Below are 19,316 nucleotides of genomic sequence, written 5' to 3' on the forward strand. Positions count from 1 at the left end.
TTTCAAAAGACAACTGGACTTAGCCTTTGCCTGGCAGAACTGAAAAAGCTTCTTGGATGAGAGGCAAAGCACCTTCAATGAAAAAGAAAGTCCAATTGCATTTTGAAAAAGCTCATTTGGGACAATCCTATGACTTGTGGAGCAGCAGTGGAAACAAATTGAAGGGGAAAACTTGATTCTGCCTCCTGCTTTTCTTCCAAGCTGGTCTTTTTCCAAAATTGGTTTAAAAAATGACTTGTGCTGCATCAGAATGACTTAAAAGAGAATATGGAGGATTGGTGAAAGAGCATCTTAAGAAAATTACGTACCTTAAGCATGTCTCTACTACAACTTTGACCCAGAGGAGAAAAAAAAATAGACCATCAACTGAGCTTATATAGATTAATTCACTTTTGTTGGATGTAAATGGAATAATGAAAAGTAAATAATTCTACCAAGTCTTCTTTTAAGATTGTGGTAGTATATGAATAAATCATCCCATAGAGGATGGAAATGTCACATCTCCTTTAGTTCTATTCTACCATTATGTTGTTGCTAGGGTTAGGGAAAGGTGAAACCACTAATACTATTTGATCTGAGATATGATCAGAATGACATAAAACTTAAAAGAAAGAAGAGGAGGGTTATGACACCTATTACCGTGTTTCTCACATAATAAGGCCGGGCCTTATTTTTTTTTGAGCCCCGAAAAAACGGCTAGGCCGTTAACTTAATTTCCCCCCTTTCATCCTCATCTAGAGCCCCCCGCGGGCAGCCTCGCCACCAGCTGCTCCTAAGGGGCGATCATGGCGAAGCGCAGAGAGCTCCCTACTCCCACCAAACACCTTTGCTGCAGACCCAAGACCTTTGGCACCTGCCTCTGTTGCTTTCCCTTCTGCCCATTCCACTGCCGTTTGGAGTGCCGTTGGAGCTGCTGCCGCCGTTTGGAGCTGCCTCTGCCGTTTGGAGCTGCCTCTGCCGTTTGGAGCCTCCGCCGCCGTTTGAAGCTGCCGCTTCGCGCTTTGAGCACTACCGCTGTTTGAAGCACCACCGCCACTCCAAACATGGAAGCGGCAGCTCCAAACATGACGGCGGCACTCCAACGGCGGCGGCGGCTCCAACGGCAGAGGCAGCTCCAAACACGGAAGCGGAGCCACCGCCGCCATTTGGAGCTGCCGCTGCTGTTTGGAGTACCATTGGAGCTGCCTCTTGCTATCGTTTGGAGCTGCCTCTGCAGTTTGGAGCTGCTGCCGCTGTTTGGAGCCACCGCCCCCGTTGAAGCTGCCACTTCGCGTTTGGAGCTGCTGCCATGTTGCGGGTGGTGGCGGTGGTGCTCCAAACAGCGGTAGTGCTCCAAACGCGGAAGCGGCAGCTCCAAACGGCAGAGGCAGCTCCAAACGGCAGAGGCAGCTCCAATGGTACTCCAAACAGCGGCGGCAGCTCCAAATGGCGGCGGTGGCTCCGCTTCCGTGTTTGGAGCTGCCTCTGCCGTTGAGCCGCCGGCGCCGTTTGAGTGCCGCCGTCACGTTGGAGCTGCTGCTTCCGTGTTTGGAGCTGCCGCCGTGTTTGGAGTGGCGGTGGTGCTCCAAACAGCGGTAGTGCTCCAAACGCGGAAGCGGCAGCTTCAAACGGCGGCGGCGGCTCCAAACGGCGGCAGCAGCTCCAAACGGCAGAGGCAGCTCCAAACGGCGGCGGCGGCTCCAAATGGCAGAGGCAGCTCCAAATGGCGGCGGCGGCTCCAAACGGCAGAGGCAGCTCCAAACGGCGGCAGCAGCTCCAAGGGCACTCCAAATGGCGGTGGTAGCTCCAACGGCACTCCAAATGGCAAGTCCCCCACCCTTCCCCTATTTTGCATGTTTTAAACTAGGCCTAAATTTGGGGGAGGGGCTTAATTTGATTTTATGCCTAGAAAACATGCTGGGTCTTCCTATTGGTGGAGGCCGTATTGTTGGAGAAACACGGTAGTTTCAGAAATAAAATGCTTCAGAAGCACTTAAGGCATTTTGAAAAGTTGGTTTAAAGATTCAGAAGAGGAGCTGTTTGAGATGGGGTCAATTAATTTTTAATTAGTTAAAAAAAACAATAGGAGGTAAATAATTTTGGAGAACATTGGTGCAGGATATGAACTGACTTTAAAATCAATACGTACAACAACCAATTATGACATAAGCAACATCTCCAAAGCATTTCACCATTCCTTGTTCATCACTTTCTCATCCAGATTGCTCTGTAGTTTTCTCAGTACGTGCAATTAGAGAAAAGATGGAAGAAGCCGTACAGAAACATAAGTGCTCTATGGACAGAAAGGCAGATGAAGTGTAAGTAAGAACAATGGGATACTGGAATTGCCTAAAGGTTACATGATAGAAACACCTGAAAGCAGGACAAGAAGCAACAGAGGGAAACTAATCAAGAAGAGAACCAACCTAGAACTATGGAGAAATTTCCTATGCTGGCTGGAGAATTCTGGGAATTGAAGTCCACAAGTCTTAAATTTGCCAAGTTTGGGAACTGCGGTGTAGGGTTTCCTGTTTGAGTAGGAGGTTGGACTAGAAGATCTCCAAGGTCCCTTCCAACTGTTCTTCTGTTTTGATGACCCAGCCTCATCTGAAAGTGCTCAAACTGCTAAACAGCAGTGCATGCAAAATCCAGAAGTCACCTGCTTCTTACTTGAAATCTGAGTCTCAGATGGTACATAGATTGTTAACAAAAACTGCATCACTCTAGTTCTGCTGATGTTCTGAACCTAAGTATCTGAGGTTTACAAGATAGTGCTATTCACCTTAGGGGGACAAATATTTCTCCCTGACACAAAGTAGAAAAGAGAGCTAATAATAGGAGTAAGAGTCAGTGGAGCAGAAAATGGCACTGCTGACCGAGCAAGTGCCTAATGACATAGATGAATGCTAAGCTGGAAGCAGCAGCCATTTTTCTGACACTTGTAGACATCTACCTCAGCACTTCCAAGTTTCAATCCCAAGATCAAAAGGTTCAGGGTTTGTTTGTTTTTTGCGGTTTTTGTTTGGTGTGATAGTCACAACCAACCAGAGGTGGTATTCAGCAGGTTCTGACTAGTTCTGGAGAACTGGTAGCAGAACTTTTCAGTAGTTTGGAGAACCCATAAATACCACCCTTGACTGGTCCCGCCAACCCCATCTATTCTCTGTCTTCCAAGTCCCAGCTGATCAGCTGGGTCTTCTTTGGTTGCCCTGCATAGGAGTACGGAGCTGGAAAGCAGGTTAGTGGGGTGGGGAGGGAATGGGATTTTGCAGTAACCTTCCCCCAGGAATGGGGAAGGAATGGGGATTTTACAGTATCCTTCCCCTGCCATGCCCACCAAGCCACCCCACAGAACCGGTAGTAAAAAAAATTGAATCCCACCACTGTGCCATACAGAAAGCCATTTGTAGCAGATGCACTAACTATTTGGGAAAAACTCTCTTTGTGTGGATGCACTCTTTTCATGTATTGACTGGGGAAGGTGTGGATGCTAAAGAACCAGGAACATTCATGAGATGTTGGAAAGGAGAGCTGGGCAAACTATGTGGATTTTCCTGCTTTCTCTAGGTTATCTTGCTACCCTCAGGAATCAGGGAAGGTGTTCTGTTGCCAATATTGAAAAAAGATTCCATTGTCATTCTACTTAATCTCTCCATATCGAATTGGAGAAGGACAACCATTTATCTTTCATTTTTGGAGAGCAAAGAATCTTGAAATCCAACATGTAAATTAAAAAAACATCTTTTATATCCAGGCTGGGGATATTCAAACAACACATTAAAGTGGTCTTAACTAAGACAGCCACAGTTTTATTAAGATTGTTAGTCGAGCACACAGTAGACCAATAAAGTAACTCAACTGAAAAATGAGTATGGTGAAACTAGCGATTTGGACATTGTTGTTACTGCTTTAGGATTATATGAGCTTGGGACAGGCCAGCTGTTAGAGGAAGAACACTGATTGATACTCCAACAGTAAAAAGAAAAAAAAGGCAAACTATTTCGGGGAGAGATTGGGCAATAGAAATGGTGCCTGTGGAAGTGCTGGTTGTGAGAATATGCAAGTCTGAAAGCAATTTATGACTGTTGCAAATGTCCCACGTGCAAGTCTCAATAATTATCATGTCTAGTGGTTTTTAGACCATCTACCATTTATCAAAGATTGTCAGAATTGGTGGTTACTACTACATCTTCTGGCAGCAAACAACATTCAACCATCTTTTTAAAAATTCTGTTCTGAATCTCTCATCATTAGCTTAGTTGGATAATCCTGGGTTCTAGTGTAGGGTGTATAGATCGGAGGTCTCCAAACTTGGCAACTTTAAGACTTATGGACTTCAACTCCCAGAAAGTTATTTTGGCTGAGGAATTCTGGGAGTTGACGTCCACAAGTCTTAAAGTTGCCAAGTTTGGGGACCCCTGGTATAGATGATCAAACTATTGTTTATCTCTGTTGTCAGAACAGAGGCAAACATTAATATAAACTGAATTTTGTGAGGGACATTACGGTGTGGCTGAGCTGGGCGATTCTCCCTATAAATTGTCTGTTTATGTATCTTCATCTCCATGTTCCTATGCCCATACAAGGCAGCATTTCCCTTATTGTTTCATTTCCCAAGTACATCTGCTCAAGATCACACGGAGAGTTGTGACTTTTTTTTTATTCAAGGAGGAAAAAAAAAAAGAGTCTTGGGGGGAAGGCATCAATATTCATATTCGGCTGAAGACTTTTATTCTCATATACAACCCTTAAAGAGTGTTTTTATTTAAAGAGACATGGAGAAAAGGCATCTTTCTGGTTTGACTGACAGTTTAATCCCCCTCAATTCTGGTTTGTCACACAGCATGGAGATCGGAGTAGAAACACGTGAGGAAGTAGTAACTGAGACGTCCATGAACTGGAATGGAGAGTCCCTAATTCTAGACTTTTCCCACTTTTGAACCCGGGTGGGTGCCAACATCACCCCTTCCTCCAAGATACTTCCCTGTGGCTCAAGAAACCATGACCCCACGCAGCCTCCTGTTAAACAAGCAGTTGTTAAGACTTCTTTTTCTCCTGTTTGTACAAAGCTCCACAGCAGAACAGAGCAGGCTGTTGCTATTCTTGGGGGAAATGAAAGTTAAGGATCCTACTGTGACCCACAAGGAGGCTTTGTGAGCAGATATAAAGGAGCTGACACAGACATCTCCCCACACAGCTTGTAGGGGCAAGGTAGGCGGCTCCCTTTTCAGCTGGCACAGGTTTTGGTTCTGGGTTCCAGAAGAAAAGCAGATGAACGGCGCTGTTGGAAACATCTCCATCTTTGGATGGAAAGGCCATCAATTTGCCCAGTCTTATCTTTTCAAGAAATGCTGAATTACAGTTCCCGTCATCTATGCAGCAGATGGGGATTGTAGCCTATTACATCTTCTGGAGAACATCAGGCAGAGAAGGCTGATTTGATTGTTCAGAATGACTACAGTTCTCTAGTCCTCATGTTGTTGTTTTTCCTTAACAAACTCTGGTTCTCCTACTCAAGTCTTTGTCTGTTCCTAGGACTTCTGCTCTCTCCTAAAGTTGCCTTCCTGCAATTCTTCCATGCCACCTCTCCAAGCCTGAAAATGATATTGCCAAAGAAGAGAAATTATTTAAACTGACGAGAAGAATAAATTAATTGCATTTAAAAACCAATAGTTTTTTTTCCCCTTAGTCCTGTTAAGTTTACTTGAGTCATTTCAAGGCCAAACAGTATACCTCTTATAAGTATCTGTTTATTAGTTTATGTGACCATATGTGCAGCGGTGGGATTAAATTTTTTTACAACCAGTTCTGTGGGTGTGGCTTGGGCACGGCGTGGCTTGGTGGGCGTGGCTTGGTGGGCGTGGCAGGGGAAAGATACTGCAAAATCCCATTCCTTCCCCACCCCACTAACCTGCTTTCCAGCTCTGTTCTCCTTTGCAGAGCAACAAAAGAAGACCTAGCCGATCAGCTGGGACTTGGAAGGCAGAGAATCAGAGGTGGTATTCAGCAGGTTCTGACCAGTTCTGGAGAACCAGTAGCAGAAATTTTAAGTAGTTCAGAGAACCAGCAAATGCCACCTCTGACTGGAGATTTTACAGTACCCTTCCGCTGCCATGCCCACCAAGCCACGCCCACAGAACCGTTAGTTAAAAAAAAAATGAATCCCACCACTGCAGAGAATAGATGGGGGCGGGGCCAGTCAGAGGTGGCATTTGCTGGTTCTCCTGCTCAAAATTTCCACTACCGGTTCTCCAGAACTGGTCAGAACCTGCTGAATACCACCTCTGCATATGTGCCTTCATGTGCATCTAGTTAGAATAAAGGTCAAATTGTGCATGAATATCAATAGCAACATTTTTGAGAACCAGCACAAAATGTACAGTTCAAATGGCAAGGGCAAATACTGCATTGTAGGTTAATTGTGGTTCCTGTCCAGAAAATGACACAAATGATATTGCAACCATTCATTTTGGAATAATAATATATTCTTCTCCTTACAACTGTTGTTATATCTGTATACGATATAAAAATAACATGTTAAAAATAAATATTATTTATTATTGAATAATAAAATTACTACTACAACAACAAAATCTTGCTCTTCACCTGCTCTGCAGCATTCTGGGGAATGAAAAGATTCTGAGAGTGAAAATATTTAAAAATCATTTGTGCATCAATTTAAGAAAGGACTTTTGAAACTAAGCAAATATGATCTGGAACGGTGTTTTTCCAACTTGGCAACTTTATGATGTGTGAATCTCAACACTCCGAATTCCCTAGCCTGCATGTCCACACATCTTAATAGAATTGCCAGATTTGAAAAACACTGATTTAGAGTTTTACAAAGAAGTATTTCCCCAAATAATTAAAGGTCTTCCATAGTCTGCAACATGGACAGAGATGGGGGAGGGGTGGAGAGAGAGAAATGCATTAGCTTAGCTTTCTATTATTACGACTCCCAAACTGTGGTCAGGAAGGTTGAGAGTTCAACCCTAGATAGCGGCAGATATTTATCTTCTAGGATGGGGACACGTATATATCTGCTGTGAATTCTGCGTAGGTGTCAGGAAGGGCATCTGGACAGTAAACGCTCAACTCCATCCAATCTACCCCGAATAGAGATTATGGGGTCGTAAAACAAAGGGAGTTTGCAGTGGTGTAATTCAATTTTTTTTTACTACTGGTTCTGTGGGCGTGGCTTGGTGGGCGTGGCAGGGGAAGGATACTGTAAAATCTCCAGTCAGAGGTGGTATTAGCTGGTTCTCCGAACTGTTCAAAATTTCCACTACCGGTTCTCCAGAACTGGTCAGAACCTGCTGAATACCACCTCTTAAGTTTGCTACCCATCTCCCTGCAATATCAATTACTTATAATGAATGTACCAATATGGAACATTTCATATATACTATATACATATTAAATCCACAATACATTAAATGGTTGAAATCTCAAGGGTTTACACATCTCACAACATTTTTTATATGTGACATTCATGCCCATATTTCAGAAGATTTCAGCCAGAAATATGAAAAACTTGTGAAATCATTCCAAGGGTCATTCTGGACATTATTAGATTCTTTTTTTTTTTAACATAAACATGCATTTTGTTTAATGTCCCATGGATTCTATGGGAAAGGGGGAAATCACACGACATGGTGTGCACAGTTGCTATGTCACCAAGTCCTAGGTAACATGGCAATCGTCAAACCCTTTAGTTCAGGGGTTTTTGAACTTTAATAATTTCCATGAAAAAAAAATCACAAGAATAAAAAAAATTAATTCACTTAAAGACAGCTAGGAGCATTGATAAAACACTTTTTCAATGCTACATGTAGTCCTCAATTTATGACCATTTATTTAACAACTGTTTGAAATTACAACAGTGCTGAAAAAGTGCCTGATAACTACCTCACACTTATCATCATTGCAGCACCCCTGTGGTCATGTGATCAAAATTTGGGTGCTTGTCAACTAGCATGTATTTATGATTTTCCAACATGCTGGGGTCATTTGTGATGTTCCCAGGGAGGTTCCAACATCAACATTAAGAGGCTTGGTGGCGCAGTGGTTAGAGTGAAATACTGCAAGCTACTTCTACTGCAATTTGGCAGATCGAATCCCACCAGGCTCAAAATTGACTCAGCCTTCCATCCTTCCAAGGTGGGTAAAATGGTTGGGGGCAATATGCAGATTCTGTAAACCGCTGTATATAAGTCTAAGTGCTATTGCTATTGCTATCAAAGTCAATGGGGGAAGCCACATTCAATCACTGTGTGATTCACTTAATGATTGTGGCAAAAGATGTCATAAACATGGACCTGACTCACTTATCCATATCGTTTAACAACGGAAATTCTGGCCCCACTTATGGTCATAGGTTGAGGACTATCTGAAAGGGTTCGACTTGTTCTACCATAAAAACAGGCCAAGGCAGCCATTTTGCAGATGAGAACTGGATTTATTATTATTTTTAACTGACAGCAAATATAGCATTTTCAACCTCTTCGAACAGGCCAAATGCTCATAAAATTGTTTAGTACAAATTGAAAAGCTGATCTAAACATTACATAATTTTGAAGAGATTGTGATCAAAGTTAATAGAGTTTTTATGGTTCCTTTGGTTTTGCAGAGTCCAACTTTCTTGCTGTCATAAGTGTTGATATAGCAGAACAAATAATTTGAATGTACTAGTAGTCGTAATAATTAGCATTCCTGCTTTGCAGTTCATGAAGAAAATCTATCGATGTGGTCATTAGGAGTCAAAAATGACTTGATGGGACATAATCAATCACTTTGTAGTAAATATTAATAATATTGAGCCTGTTATCAAGCTTTCTAATAGATAAATGCATTTGTGTGTACAAAATATATGCAAGCATGCACCTAATTAGATTTTGTTCTTTATTGATTTCCTTACAGAAATTCCAACCACATCTTGAACTTTACATATTATTTCCCTTTCCTGTCTCCCTTCCCTGCTTTTATGGTTTTTCCTCGGTCTTGAACTTTTGATTGAAATTCCCCGAGAGCAAGGATTTATCCTCTTACGTCCTATAAATTAAAGCATCATTCACACTGATTTGAAACAGTATACCGCATAATAACTCAGATGGTTAAAATCTATGTAGAAGATTTTGTGGTAATAGAAGCAGGATGTGGGGTGCTTTTTGTTACAGCTTTTTTTCTTTCCATTTGTTATTTTTAATCTAAAAAAATAAAAGCATGCGCGGGAGCCTAATGAACATAAAGGTGCTGTGATCACAACACTGGGTACGCAGACTTTAAAATGTGGTAGCAAGAGGCTGATTCAGTACAAGGGATCTCACTAGGAGTCCATCTGTCTTCAGTGAATAAGCCTGAAAAGGACTACAATGTACTTAGGAGACTTATCACATTATCAACAGGGATTCCACCAATTCCACCCGCGCTTTTTACAATTTTGTAAACAACAAACTAAAAGACTCAAGGTCCATCCCTCCCTTGATAGGACCTGATGGTAAAGACTGCAACGACGACACCATTAAAGCCAACCTCTTTAACACATTCTTCGGCTCAGTATTTGTAAACAGCAATGGATCATGCCCAATATTTCCTAGCCGTACCACAGATAACAACAATGATCTAATACATATCGATTTCACAGAAGACAATGTTGAAAAAGCAATACGCAACCTAAAACCATCTCTATCTATTGGACCGGACGGAATATGTGCCTACTTCTTAAGAAAGCTATCCTCTGCCATAGCCAAACCTCTAAGCATAATCTTTGAAAAATCTTTCAGAACCAGCTCCTTGCCTAACCTATGGTCACAAGCCACAGTCATCCCCATCTTCAAAAGGGAGACCCAAGCCTAGTTGAAAACTACAGGCCAATCTCCTTATGCTCGTCACCTGTAAAGTCATGGAATCAATTATTAACCAATCCATCATCCTTCACTTAGAGACAAATAACCTACTCTCCAATAAACAATTTGGTTTCAGGAAAAAACTATCCTGTAATCTGCAACTCTTACACTGCAAAAACATATGGACGACACAACTTGACCAGGGCAAAACAATAGACGCAATCTACATAGACTTCTGTAAAGCCTTTGATTCAGTGGTACACGACAAACTACTCCTAAAAATAAAATCCTATGGTATCTCTGGACAACTGAATAACTGGATAGAAGCATTCCTGTCAAACAGACAACAAATGGTCAAAATCGGGAGCGTCCTATCAAATCCAGTACCTGTCAATAGTGGTGTTCCCCAAGGCAGTGTTCTAGGACCAACTCTCTTCATACTCTACATAAACGACCTCTGTGATCATATTAAGAGCAATTGCGTTCTCTTCGCTGATGATGTAAAGCTGTTCAATACCACAGACAATACTGCTACCCTTCAAAAAGATCTTGACTATGTATCCGAATGGTCAAACAAATGGCAACTTCAAATCTCAACAAATAAATGCTCTGTCTTACATATTGGCAAAAAAATCAGAAAAATAAAATACAAGCTGAATAGTCAAGATCTTGTTGATGACCCAAGCTCTGTAAAGGACCTTGGAATACTCACCTCTAATGATCTAAGTGCTAGAGCACACTGCAACTACATAGCCAAAAAGGCATTAAGAGTTGTTAACCTAATCCTACGTAGCTTTTTCTCTGGTAATATCACACTACTAACCAGAGCATACAAAACATTTGCTAGACCAATACTCGAATACAGTTCATCAGTCTGGAATCCACACTACGTATCTGATATTAGCACAATTGAGAAAGTCCAGAAATATTTCACAAGAAGAGTTCTCCACTCCTCTACTCGCTGTAGAATACCTTATGCCACCAGACTTGAAATTCTAGAACTTGAAAACCTTGAATTACGCCGTCTTCGGTCTGACTTAAGCATGGTATACAAAATCATACATTGCAATGTCCTACCTGTCAATGAATACTTCAGCTTCAACCATAACAACACAAGAGCACACAATAGATACAAACTCAAAGTAAACCGCACCAAACTTGATTGCAGGAAATACGACTTCAGCAATAGAGTGGTCAATGTCTGGAATACTCTACCCGACTCTGTAGTTTCTTCCCCAAACCCCAAAAACTTTAACCTTAGACTGTCTACTATTGACCTCACCCCTTTCCTAAGAGGTCTGTAGGGGCGTGCATAAGCGCACCAACGTGCCTACCGTCCCTGTCCTATTGTTTCTCCTATTCTTTTATTTTCTTGTATGTAACCATTTCATGTATTCACAACTATGTATACATTTATACTTATTATCTTGTAAACAATTGGCAAATCAAATAAATAAATAAATAAATAAATAAATAAATATCATGTTAACACAATCTAAACTGCATTTAAGTACATTTGGATCTAAACAAGATTATTTGTCAGCAACAAATTTTAAAAGCCACTGCATTGGCCTTCGTCAGGTCAGTGCAGATATAAATCAACTTGGAAACAGCAGCAATTAAATATCCATCTCCGTCAAATTAAAAATAAAGCAACTCTTTCTCTCCAGTTCACTCACATTCTATTTTTCTAATTCTTTAAATGAGAAGCAACATAAAGAGCATTATGACACTTGATTAATGTCTTTGTTCATCAGTGACTTGTACTGTACCCTGCTCTACATGTTTCTTCCCAATTCCAAGTGCCTAAGGCTGGTTGACATCACAAACATATTATGTAAATCCACTACTGGATTTTCTTGATTGTAAATACACGTAGTCCTTGACTTACAACCACAACTGAGCCCAAAGTATCTCCTGTTAATGTGAGACATTTGTTAAGTGAGTTTTGCCCCCATTTTACGACCTTCCTTGCCACAGTTGTTAAGTGACTCACTGAACCTGTTAAATCAGTAACACAGTTGTTAAGTAAATCTGGCTTTCCCATTGACTTTGCTTGTTACAGAAGGTTGAGAAAGCTGATCAATCACATGATCCTCAGGCACTACAACAGTCATAAGTATGAGTCAGTTGCCAAGCATCTGAATTTTGATCATGTGACCATGAGGATGCTGTAATGATGGTGTGCAAAATGGTCATGTCACTTTTTTGAGTGATGTTGCAACTTCAAATGGTCATTAAACAAACTGTTGTAAGTCAAGGACTACCTGTAGATATTTCATCTAGAAGCTAGCATGAGATGATCTATTTTTCATCATTGTTTTAGGTTTTGGTTTGTGTTCTGACCCAAACCCTTTTCCAATAAGACAAACAATAACTAAAGGGAACAGAAACTGGTTAAAAGGCTGCTGCAAACTAATTAACTTTGATAAGCACAAACCTTTGTGCAAGACTGCCAAGAATCACAGATAAGAAATATTTCACAACACAAGAGTCTTCAAATACTAACTGTAATGTCCACAAGGCTGAGTTTCAAAACGTCTTTGCTTCCTGCAAAGAATGTTCGCTTCACAGCTGCCTTTTATCTTCTTGAAGGAGGGGCCATTACCTTGTAGCCTTATTCCCGAGTCGCCCATGCTGTTGCAGCTGGCCTTTTCTGCGAGCAATCCTGCATGCATGCGCACTTGGCACAGGCTCCTCGGGAACCTCCTCATCACTGCTGCCAGTCCCCACAATCTCTGTAAGGCAGCAGTCCACTCCCTAATGGTTCTGGCCCCTCATCCAAGTCCTCACTCTCCTCAGCCATCCGTACCTGCTGCCGGCTAACCACAACAATTTGAATGTATTTTTCCCCCCCACAAGGCAAGTGAATAAGGCAAAACAGTCCTGGTACAGCATTTTATTTGGACCCAAGACCAAGATGGCCTATAAGAATGCTTTTTATGTTGCAATGTATCACAACAGAATTTTTAAAACTTGCCAGTTTTTCTTTACCTTATATCAAACAAATCAAGGTTGGATTCTTTTGAGTTTTATTTTTTTTTCATTCTCATGCATTCTGTTTTCCTAGGACTGAGTAATTTTTATTGAACTTCTTCCTCCTTAACCTTTTGTTCATTCCTTCTTAGGACCAGAATGACAATCTATCACACCCGCAGAAGTGTTGATTTTGTTTTGAAGGGCAAAAGGAGACCACCGAGTGTGTAATACAAACAGCTTTCTCAGTGCACTAGGAATAGAGTTTGAACCTGTCAAATTAGTTTTTTAAAAAAGTCATCTGGGCACCCCTGGGATATAAAGCAGACCTCATTAAAGTTCTCTGAGTATAACTCTCTGTTCATCTGTTACAACTGGAGAAATCTGTCATAATCTTTTTCTTTTCATTGTAGCAGGCAAACTGCAAAACAATTAATCAAATCTCTCATAAGGCAAAAGCTATGCCAGACAGGCTGCATTCATTTGGTCAGAGAGGCTTGCTACAAAAGAGAGGTGGATAGGCCAATAACAAAGAGGTCAGTTTATACAAGAGTGTGTATATTGAGAATATTTTTTGTTTGTTTTTATTTATATAAATACATTTGCCACCCATCTCGTTTCAAAGCTACTTGTTTCAAATAGCATGGATAGAAGATTAGAAGCCATGTTTAGACAGAATCTAGGATTGAACAAATTGGATATTATATGATAATGGGATTTATTTTCTCAATGGTTGGAAACCAAATATAGAAGTTAGAAATTAAAGAAGACTAGCGTAAAATAGCAAATATGTGGTAAGAATTAAAAATGTTAAGATGGGGAATCAGATGTATGATGCAGATTAGTATTAAGTAAGAACAGAGTATTAAAGCTAAGCAATGACTATGTATAAACTATAATGGTTATTGCACAAGATATTTATACCCAGATGACACACTGTTCAAATGAAAGATGGAATGTTTGTATAAATAAAATAAAAAAATTAATTTAAAAAGACAGAATCTAGGATTGTATATATCTTTTAATGATACCGTAAATAAGTTAGAGATGCATAAAGAAGCTTTTGGAATTCAATTCAACCAGTAGTTGCCCAAACCTGATGTTTGTATTTTGTCCAATGCAACAAAGCAACATGTGTATGTAGTCCTGCTTTTCCCATGGGATGCTCTGAATGTTTTTGTCTATGTGCACACTGAACAACACAGAATAGGCTGCATATGCTCAACACTGGATAATGAATGGGGGGAGGGGTTGAAATCAAGAAGTTGGTACCAGAGCCATGGTGGCGCAGTGGTTAGAATGCAGTATTGCTGGCCAATTCTGCCTACTTACATCAGTTCGATCCTGACCAGCTCAGCCTTCCACCTTTCCAAGGTCGATAAAATTAAGACCCAGATTGCTGGGGGCAATATACTGACTCTGTAAACTGCTTAGAGAGGGCTATAAAGCACGGTGAAGTGATATGTAAGTCTAAGTGCTATTGCTGGCATTCCAAGTGGCCAGCCCACTGCTTCTCCCATAGGCAATGCATGAAGGATTTCATCTCAGTCCCCAGTTGATTCTGGCTTATTTTCAATCATGCTTATGCCAGCTTCTCCCACCGTTTCAAATTTGGTTCCGTTCTGTACAGTTTTTCAAGAGCTATTATATGGAAATGGATAGAATCTCAACTTTGTCTAATTTATTTTCAATTTCAGTAGAGTTTAAAGAATAAACACTGTTGCTGGGCAATCTTCTATCAAATGAATTTTACTGTTTCCCTACCTTCTAATCATTTTAACTGCATCTGATAGAAATGACAAGGGTAGATACTAAAAACAACCGTGGTTTCCCATATCATATTAAGGCACAATTTGTTGAATAGCCCCACAGTTAGCTATAATAGCACAATGCATTAAGGTATTAGCTGTGCTCTGAATACTGGGGCAAAGTAATACAATTGAACGTCCTTCACAGTTCTGAAATTTGAATTCCACACCCACACCTCAAAGTTAAAAACAACCAGAACTGAGGAGACACAAATGAGCTAAGCTTAAAAGAAAATGTCAGGTAGCATGATGAGAAGTGTAAAACTTTACGTTGATGCAAATAAACAAAAGCTACCGTGTTTTTCATAAAATAAGGCCAGGTCTTATATTTTTTTGAGCCCCCAAAAAATGGCTAGGCCGTCTTTTCAGGGGTGACTTAATTCCCCCCCTTGCATCCTCATCTAGAGCGCCCGCGGGCAGTCTCGCCACCAGCTGCTCCTAACAGGTGATCATGGCGAAGCGCAGAGAGCTCCCTACTCCCACCAAACATCTTTGCTGCAGACCCAAGACCTTTGGCACCCGCTGCTGTTGCTTTCCCTTCTGCCCATTCCACCGCCACTTTTGGAGCTGCCGCTTCCGTGTTTGGTGTGCCGCTGCCATTTGGAGTGCCGCTGCCATTTGGAGCACCACCGTCATGTTTGGAGCTGCCACTTCCACGTTTGGAGCTGCTGCCATGTTTGGAGTGGCGGTGGCGCTCCAAATGGCGGTGGTGCTCCAAACAGCGGCAGTGCTCCAAACAGCGGTGGGGTTCCAAACGCGGAAGCGGCAGCTCCAAACGCGGCGGCAGCTCCAAATGTGGAAGCGGCAGCTCCAAACAGCAGCAGTGCTCCAAACAGCGGCAGCACTCCAAACGTGGAAGCGGCAGCTCCAAACGCAGCGGCAGCTCCAAATGCAGAAGCGGCAGCTCCAAATGGCAGCGGTGCTCCAAATAGCAGTGGTGCTCCAAATGTGGAAGTGGCAGCTCCAAACGCGGCAGCGGCATGGACAGAAGGGAAATCAACAGCGGCGGGTGCTGAAGGTCTTGGGTCTGCCACAAAGGTGCTTGGCAGGAGTAGGGAGCTTTCCGTGCTCTGCCATGATCGCCCATTAGGAGCAGCTGGTGGCGAGGAATTGCTGCCCACGGGGCGCTCCTAACGGCAAGTCCTCCCACCCTTCCCCCATTTTGCATGTTTTAAAATAGGCCTAAATTTGGGGGGGAGGGGCTTAATTTCATTTTATGCCTAGAAAACATGCTGGGTCTTCCTATTGGTGGAGGTCGTATTGTTGGAGAAACACGGTAAGAAAAGCACAGGAAAAGGAAGCACTAAGAATTTGTAAGATTTTTGTCCTACCTTCACATGTGCTTTTATTGTCCTACCTTCACATGTGCTTTTATGTCGATGTGCTTTTATTACAGTCAGGTAAAGTGAAATTTCTCATCCCACCTGGTTCCAGGTTAGCAATCCACCTAAAAAACAGGTGGAACTTCAGTTACACATTGGAGCAGCCATCTTGCCTTTTTGAACAAACCCTGAAGATACCTTGATAATCAGCCACAGGTAGGTCAACAACTAGCTACTTAACTCTGAGCAGTTACTATTAGACAATATGGACCAGAAGTCTCCAATACAGCAAGTGATTGCTCCCCATTTCTTCAAGCTGTAATAGCACTGGTCACAAAGACCATAATATGTAGCAGTCAGGAAGAAAATTAAGCACACAATCCAAAGGAAGTTGATCTTGTCCTGTCTAGACTTCCTACAGGGCAAAGAATGAGTCACAGAGATCAGCTGAATGCACACACAATTATTCATCAAAAAAGAGAATGTTTCATTCAATGAAGGAGCTAAGACAGCCATTCTTATGACATTTTGGCCTTTTGTTGTCGTTTTTCCACTGACAGGCTTCATTTTACTGAAAACCTGAAGACTGGTAAAAGGTATTTTATTATTTTAAATGGACCAGGTCAGCCATCTGGTTCATTTCCAAAGGATATTGATAAGCTTTTGAAAATCTTGCTATACGATCATAAGCACAGATGATGTGCAAGTCCAACAAAAATATCTTTGTTATTCTCCAACTTTAGGCAAATTCTTTTCCCAGGCATTTGGCTTTTCCAATTATGGACAAAGCAAATCAGTGAGTGATTGGTATACATGGCTGGCTTCCCTTAAAAAGTGGTATTGTGAGTAATGAAATGCCCACTGCACAGGACACACTGGCTCAGAATCTAGATCAGCCAAGTCAAAATTGCTAACCCGAGACTCTGCTGAAGCTGCAACAATGATTGAAGTGTACAATATAGTGGTGTCCAAGGTAAAGAGTAACAACCAAACACTATACATTTTCATGAGGTTCCTCACTGCTCTAATGATGCTACACCAGTTCTTCCAAATGTGTAAATATTCTCTGGAGTTATGGAATGATTTTATCTTTCACAGGGTTATTAAAAATGGCTTTATATATGGTCTCTTAGCCCAAGTGTAAAATTTTGTATGTAGGTGCAAGAAAATGACCTCACAGGTTTCTAAGGCCGATTCATTTCCACTTTAGAGATATCCATAAGGTGCCAAAGAGGTCATTCATCTTGGAAAGAAGAACAGAGTTAACAGAAGTTAGAGTTCTGAAATATTGAATAAAGAAATCCCACCCTTTCTTTCTTTTTAACTATATTTCCTCATGAACACATTGGAGCCCAACACCTGCAATTCAACATTTTAGCTACTCTAAAACTGACTTAAATAAAGCTGCAGATCTGCTCCAGACATCACTCAGTAATTTACAAGATGTCAGCAACTGATAAAGAATTGTAGCCATCTAGAGAACTTCTGGTCAAGAAATATAATAGTGACTTGCCAGAACGACTTTGTGAGCATCTTATTGTAACAGAAATCTAGTGATAAAAATGAACAATAATTGAAGTTATCCAATTTCTTGTGATCGGAAGCTGTAATTTATTATCAAATTTTGCCAAAGTCTGCATTGCATGCCTGCTTGTCTTTTATCATCTCTATGGGAGACAGGGACAGCTGCAGTTGTAAAGGGGCCATTCTCTAAACTTAAATCAATAAAAAGAAACCAATCTGTGAAGTTAATATCAGAAGAATATCCAAGTGGTCTGTTGGTATTCTCCATGGTGATGAATTGTCAGAAGACTTGATATTCCAATATAATCGATATATTTGTAGATTGAAATGCAACATAGAAAAATGTTTCATAGTTCCTTTGCAAGTTACATCCATGCCCTCCATCTGCACATAAGGTAAGATAAAGGTTTCCCCTGTCTGACTCTTAAGGGGCACTGCTCATCTTTTCTTAGCCAAGGGAGCTATCGTTGTCTGAAGATACTTCCATGGTCTTGTGGCCAGCATGACTATGCGTCAAGATACACGGAATGCTGTTACCTTCCCACCAAAATGGTACCTATTAATCTACTTGCATTGGCATGTTTTGAACTGCTAGGTGAACAGAAGCTGGGATGAGTAATGGGAGCTCACCCCATCATGCAGTACTTGGGTCTTGAACCCCAACTGCACAAGCTCAGTGTCTTTAACCACTAAGCCATCATGCCCCTTGTCCATCTGCACACAGTCAAGAGTAAAAACAGGCCTTCTCTGTAATACTCCCACATTCTGAGGCTCTTTGACCACAAGTCAAACTTATCTCCTCTGTTCTGTCATCAAGAAGATGTTGAAAACCTTCCCGTTTAGGCAGGCTTTTCCTACCTAAGCCAAGGGTCCCCAACCACCGGTCCGCGGACCGGTACCGGTCCGTGGAACAAATCCTACCGGGCCGCTGGTTTGCTGGGTGCCACCATCTTGTTTTGATGAAAAAGTGCTTCCGGTGAGCTTTTCCGGGTAGAAAGCTCACCTGAAGCACTTTTTCATCAAAACAAGATGGCGGCGCCCAGCTGATGCCGGTACCGGGCCGCGGCATAAAAAAGGTTGGGGACCACTGACCTAAGCTATGTTTGGGGGATAGTGTGTATTATTATAATTTCTTTTAATTGGGACAAGTGGAATTTCCTTTTTATGCTCTTTTTTACACACAGGGCTGATAGATACCTGAAGATCCAAACACTTGGAAAGGGGGATAAATGGAAAAAAGGTCACATTATTTAATTTTCTTGGCATCTATGACAATAGCCCTACATGTACATGAAATTTCTTTTTCCATTATCAAAAAGGTTGGTTTTTCAATCGCAATATTTTTCCAACAAACCTTTGTTTTCAAGACTGTACACTAGCAATAATATAGATAGATGCCCGTGGCTATGATGATGATGTACTTTCCATATTTTACCATATGGCAAGTCATGTGATCTACAGATGATATTAGATTTGAAGGAGCTGGAGTGAAGCCAGCTGTGGAGTCAGGCAATAAATTAAACAACATAAATCTAGCTTGCTGAGTCTGTGAACAAAAAAAGAAAAGAAAGAAGCAGGAAATTTACAAAGTTACAACATATCTTTTGTTCACTTTCTCTATCAGATAAAACTTCTTTGATCTTTTATACATTAATTTTCACCCTTGCTCCAAAGCTCTTTGAATTCTCATCAACAATATTGCATTATTTACAATTTCATTTATTATTGTACACCTCCGACTGTGATTCCTCTAAGGTTACCACAAGCATTCTTTGGCTATTTTTTCATAAATACATTAAATAGCCAAGAGGACACAAACACCATTCTTAAATTCTGACTCATTGTTGAACTGTTCTCTAAGC

At 41.3% G+C, this 19,316-nt stretch overlaps 1 protein-coding gene and 1 long non-coding RNA gene across 4 annotated transcripts in view; one reads left to right on the plus strand and one right to left on the minus strand.

Annotated features, from left to right (window-relative positions):
* The window catches only part of LOC148131411 (uncharacterized), a 46,116-nt gene extending 32,360 nt beyond the window's left edge, over positions 1–13,756 (plus strand). For both annotated transcript variants that reach the window (XR_015748794.1, XR_015748793.1), the window contains exon 4: positions 12,953–13,756. This is a non-coding gene — a long non-coding RNA (uncharacterized LOC148131411). The remainder of the gene's footprint in view (positions 1–12,952) is intronic.
* The window catches only part of PXDC1 (PX domain containing 1), a 103,066-nt gene continuing 88,317 nt past the window's right edge, over positions 4,568–19,316 (minus strand). The window contains exon 5 of one of the 2 annotated variants that reach the window (XM_087961236.1): positions 4,568–5,573. In XM_087961236.1, the coding sequence (XP_087817362.1) occupies positions 5,489–5,573 (85 nt within the window). In that variant the 3' untranslated portion in view covers positions 4,568–5,488. Of the gene's footprint in view, positions 5,574–15,965; positions 16,056–19,316 lie in introns of those variants that run through there. The other variant, XM_087961238.1, reaches the window with a different exon arrangement.

Source organism: Notechis scutatus, chromosome 3 (genome assembly GCF_049901735.1).
Source record: "Notechis scutatus isolate UNSWTSFEM ecotype Mainland chromosome 3, rNotScu1.2, whole genome shotgun sequence".
NCBI lineage: Eukaryota > Metazoa > Chordata > Lepidosauria > Squamata > Elapidae > Notechis > Notechis scutatus.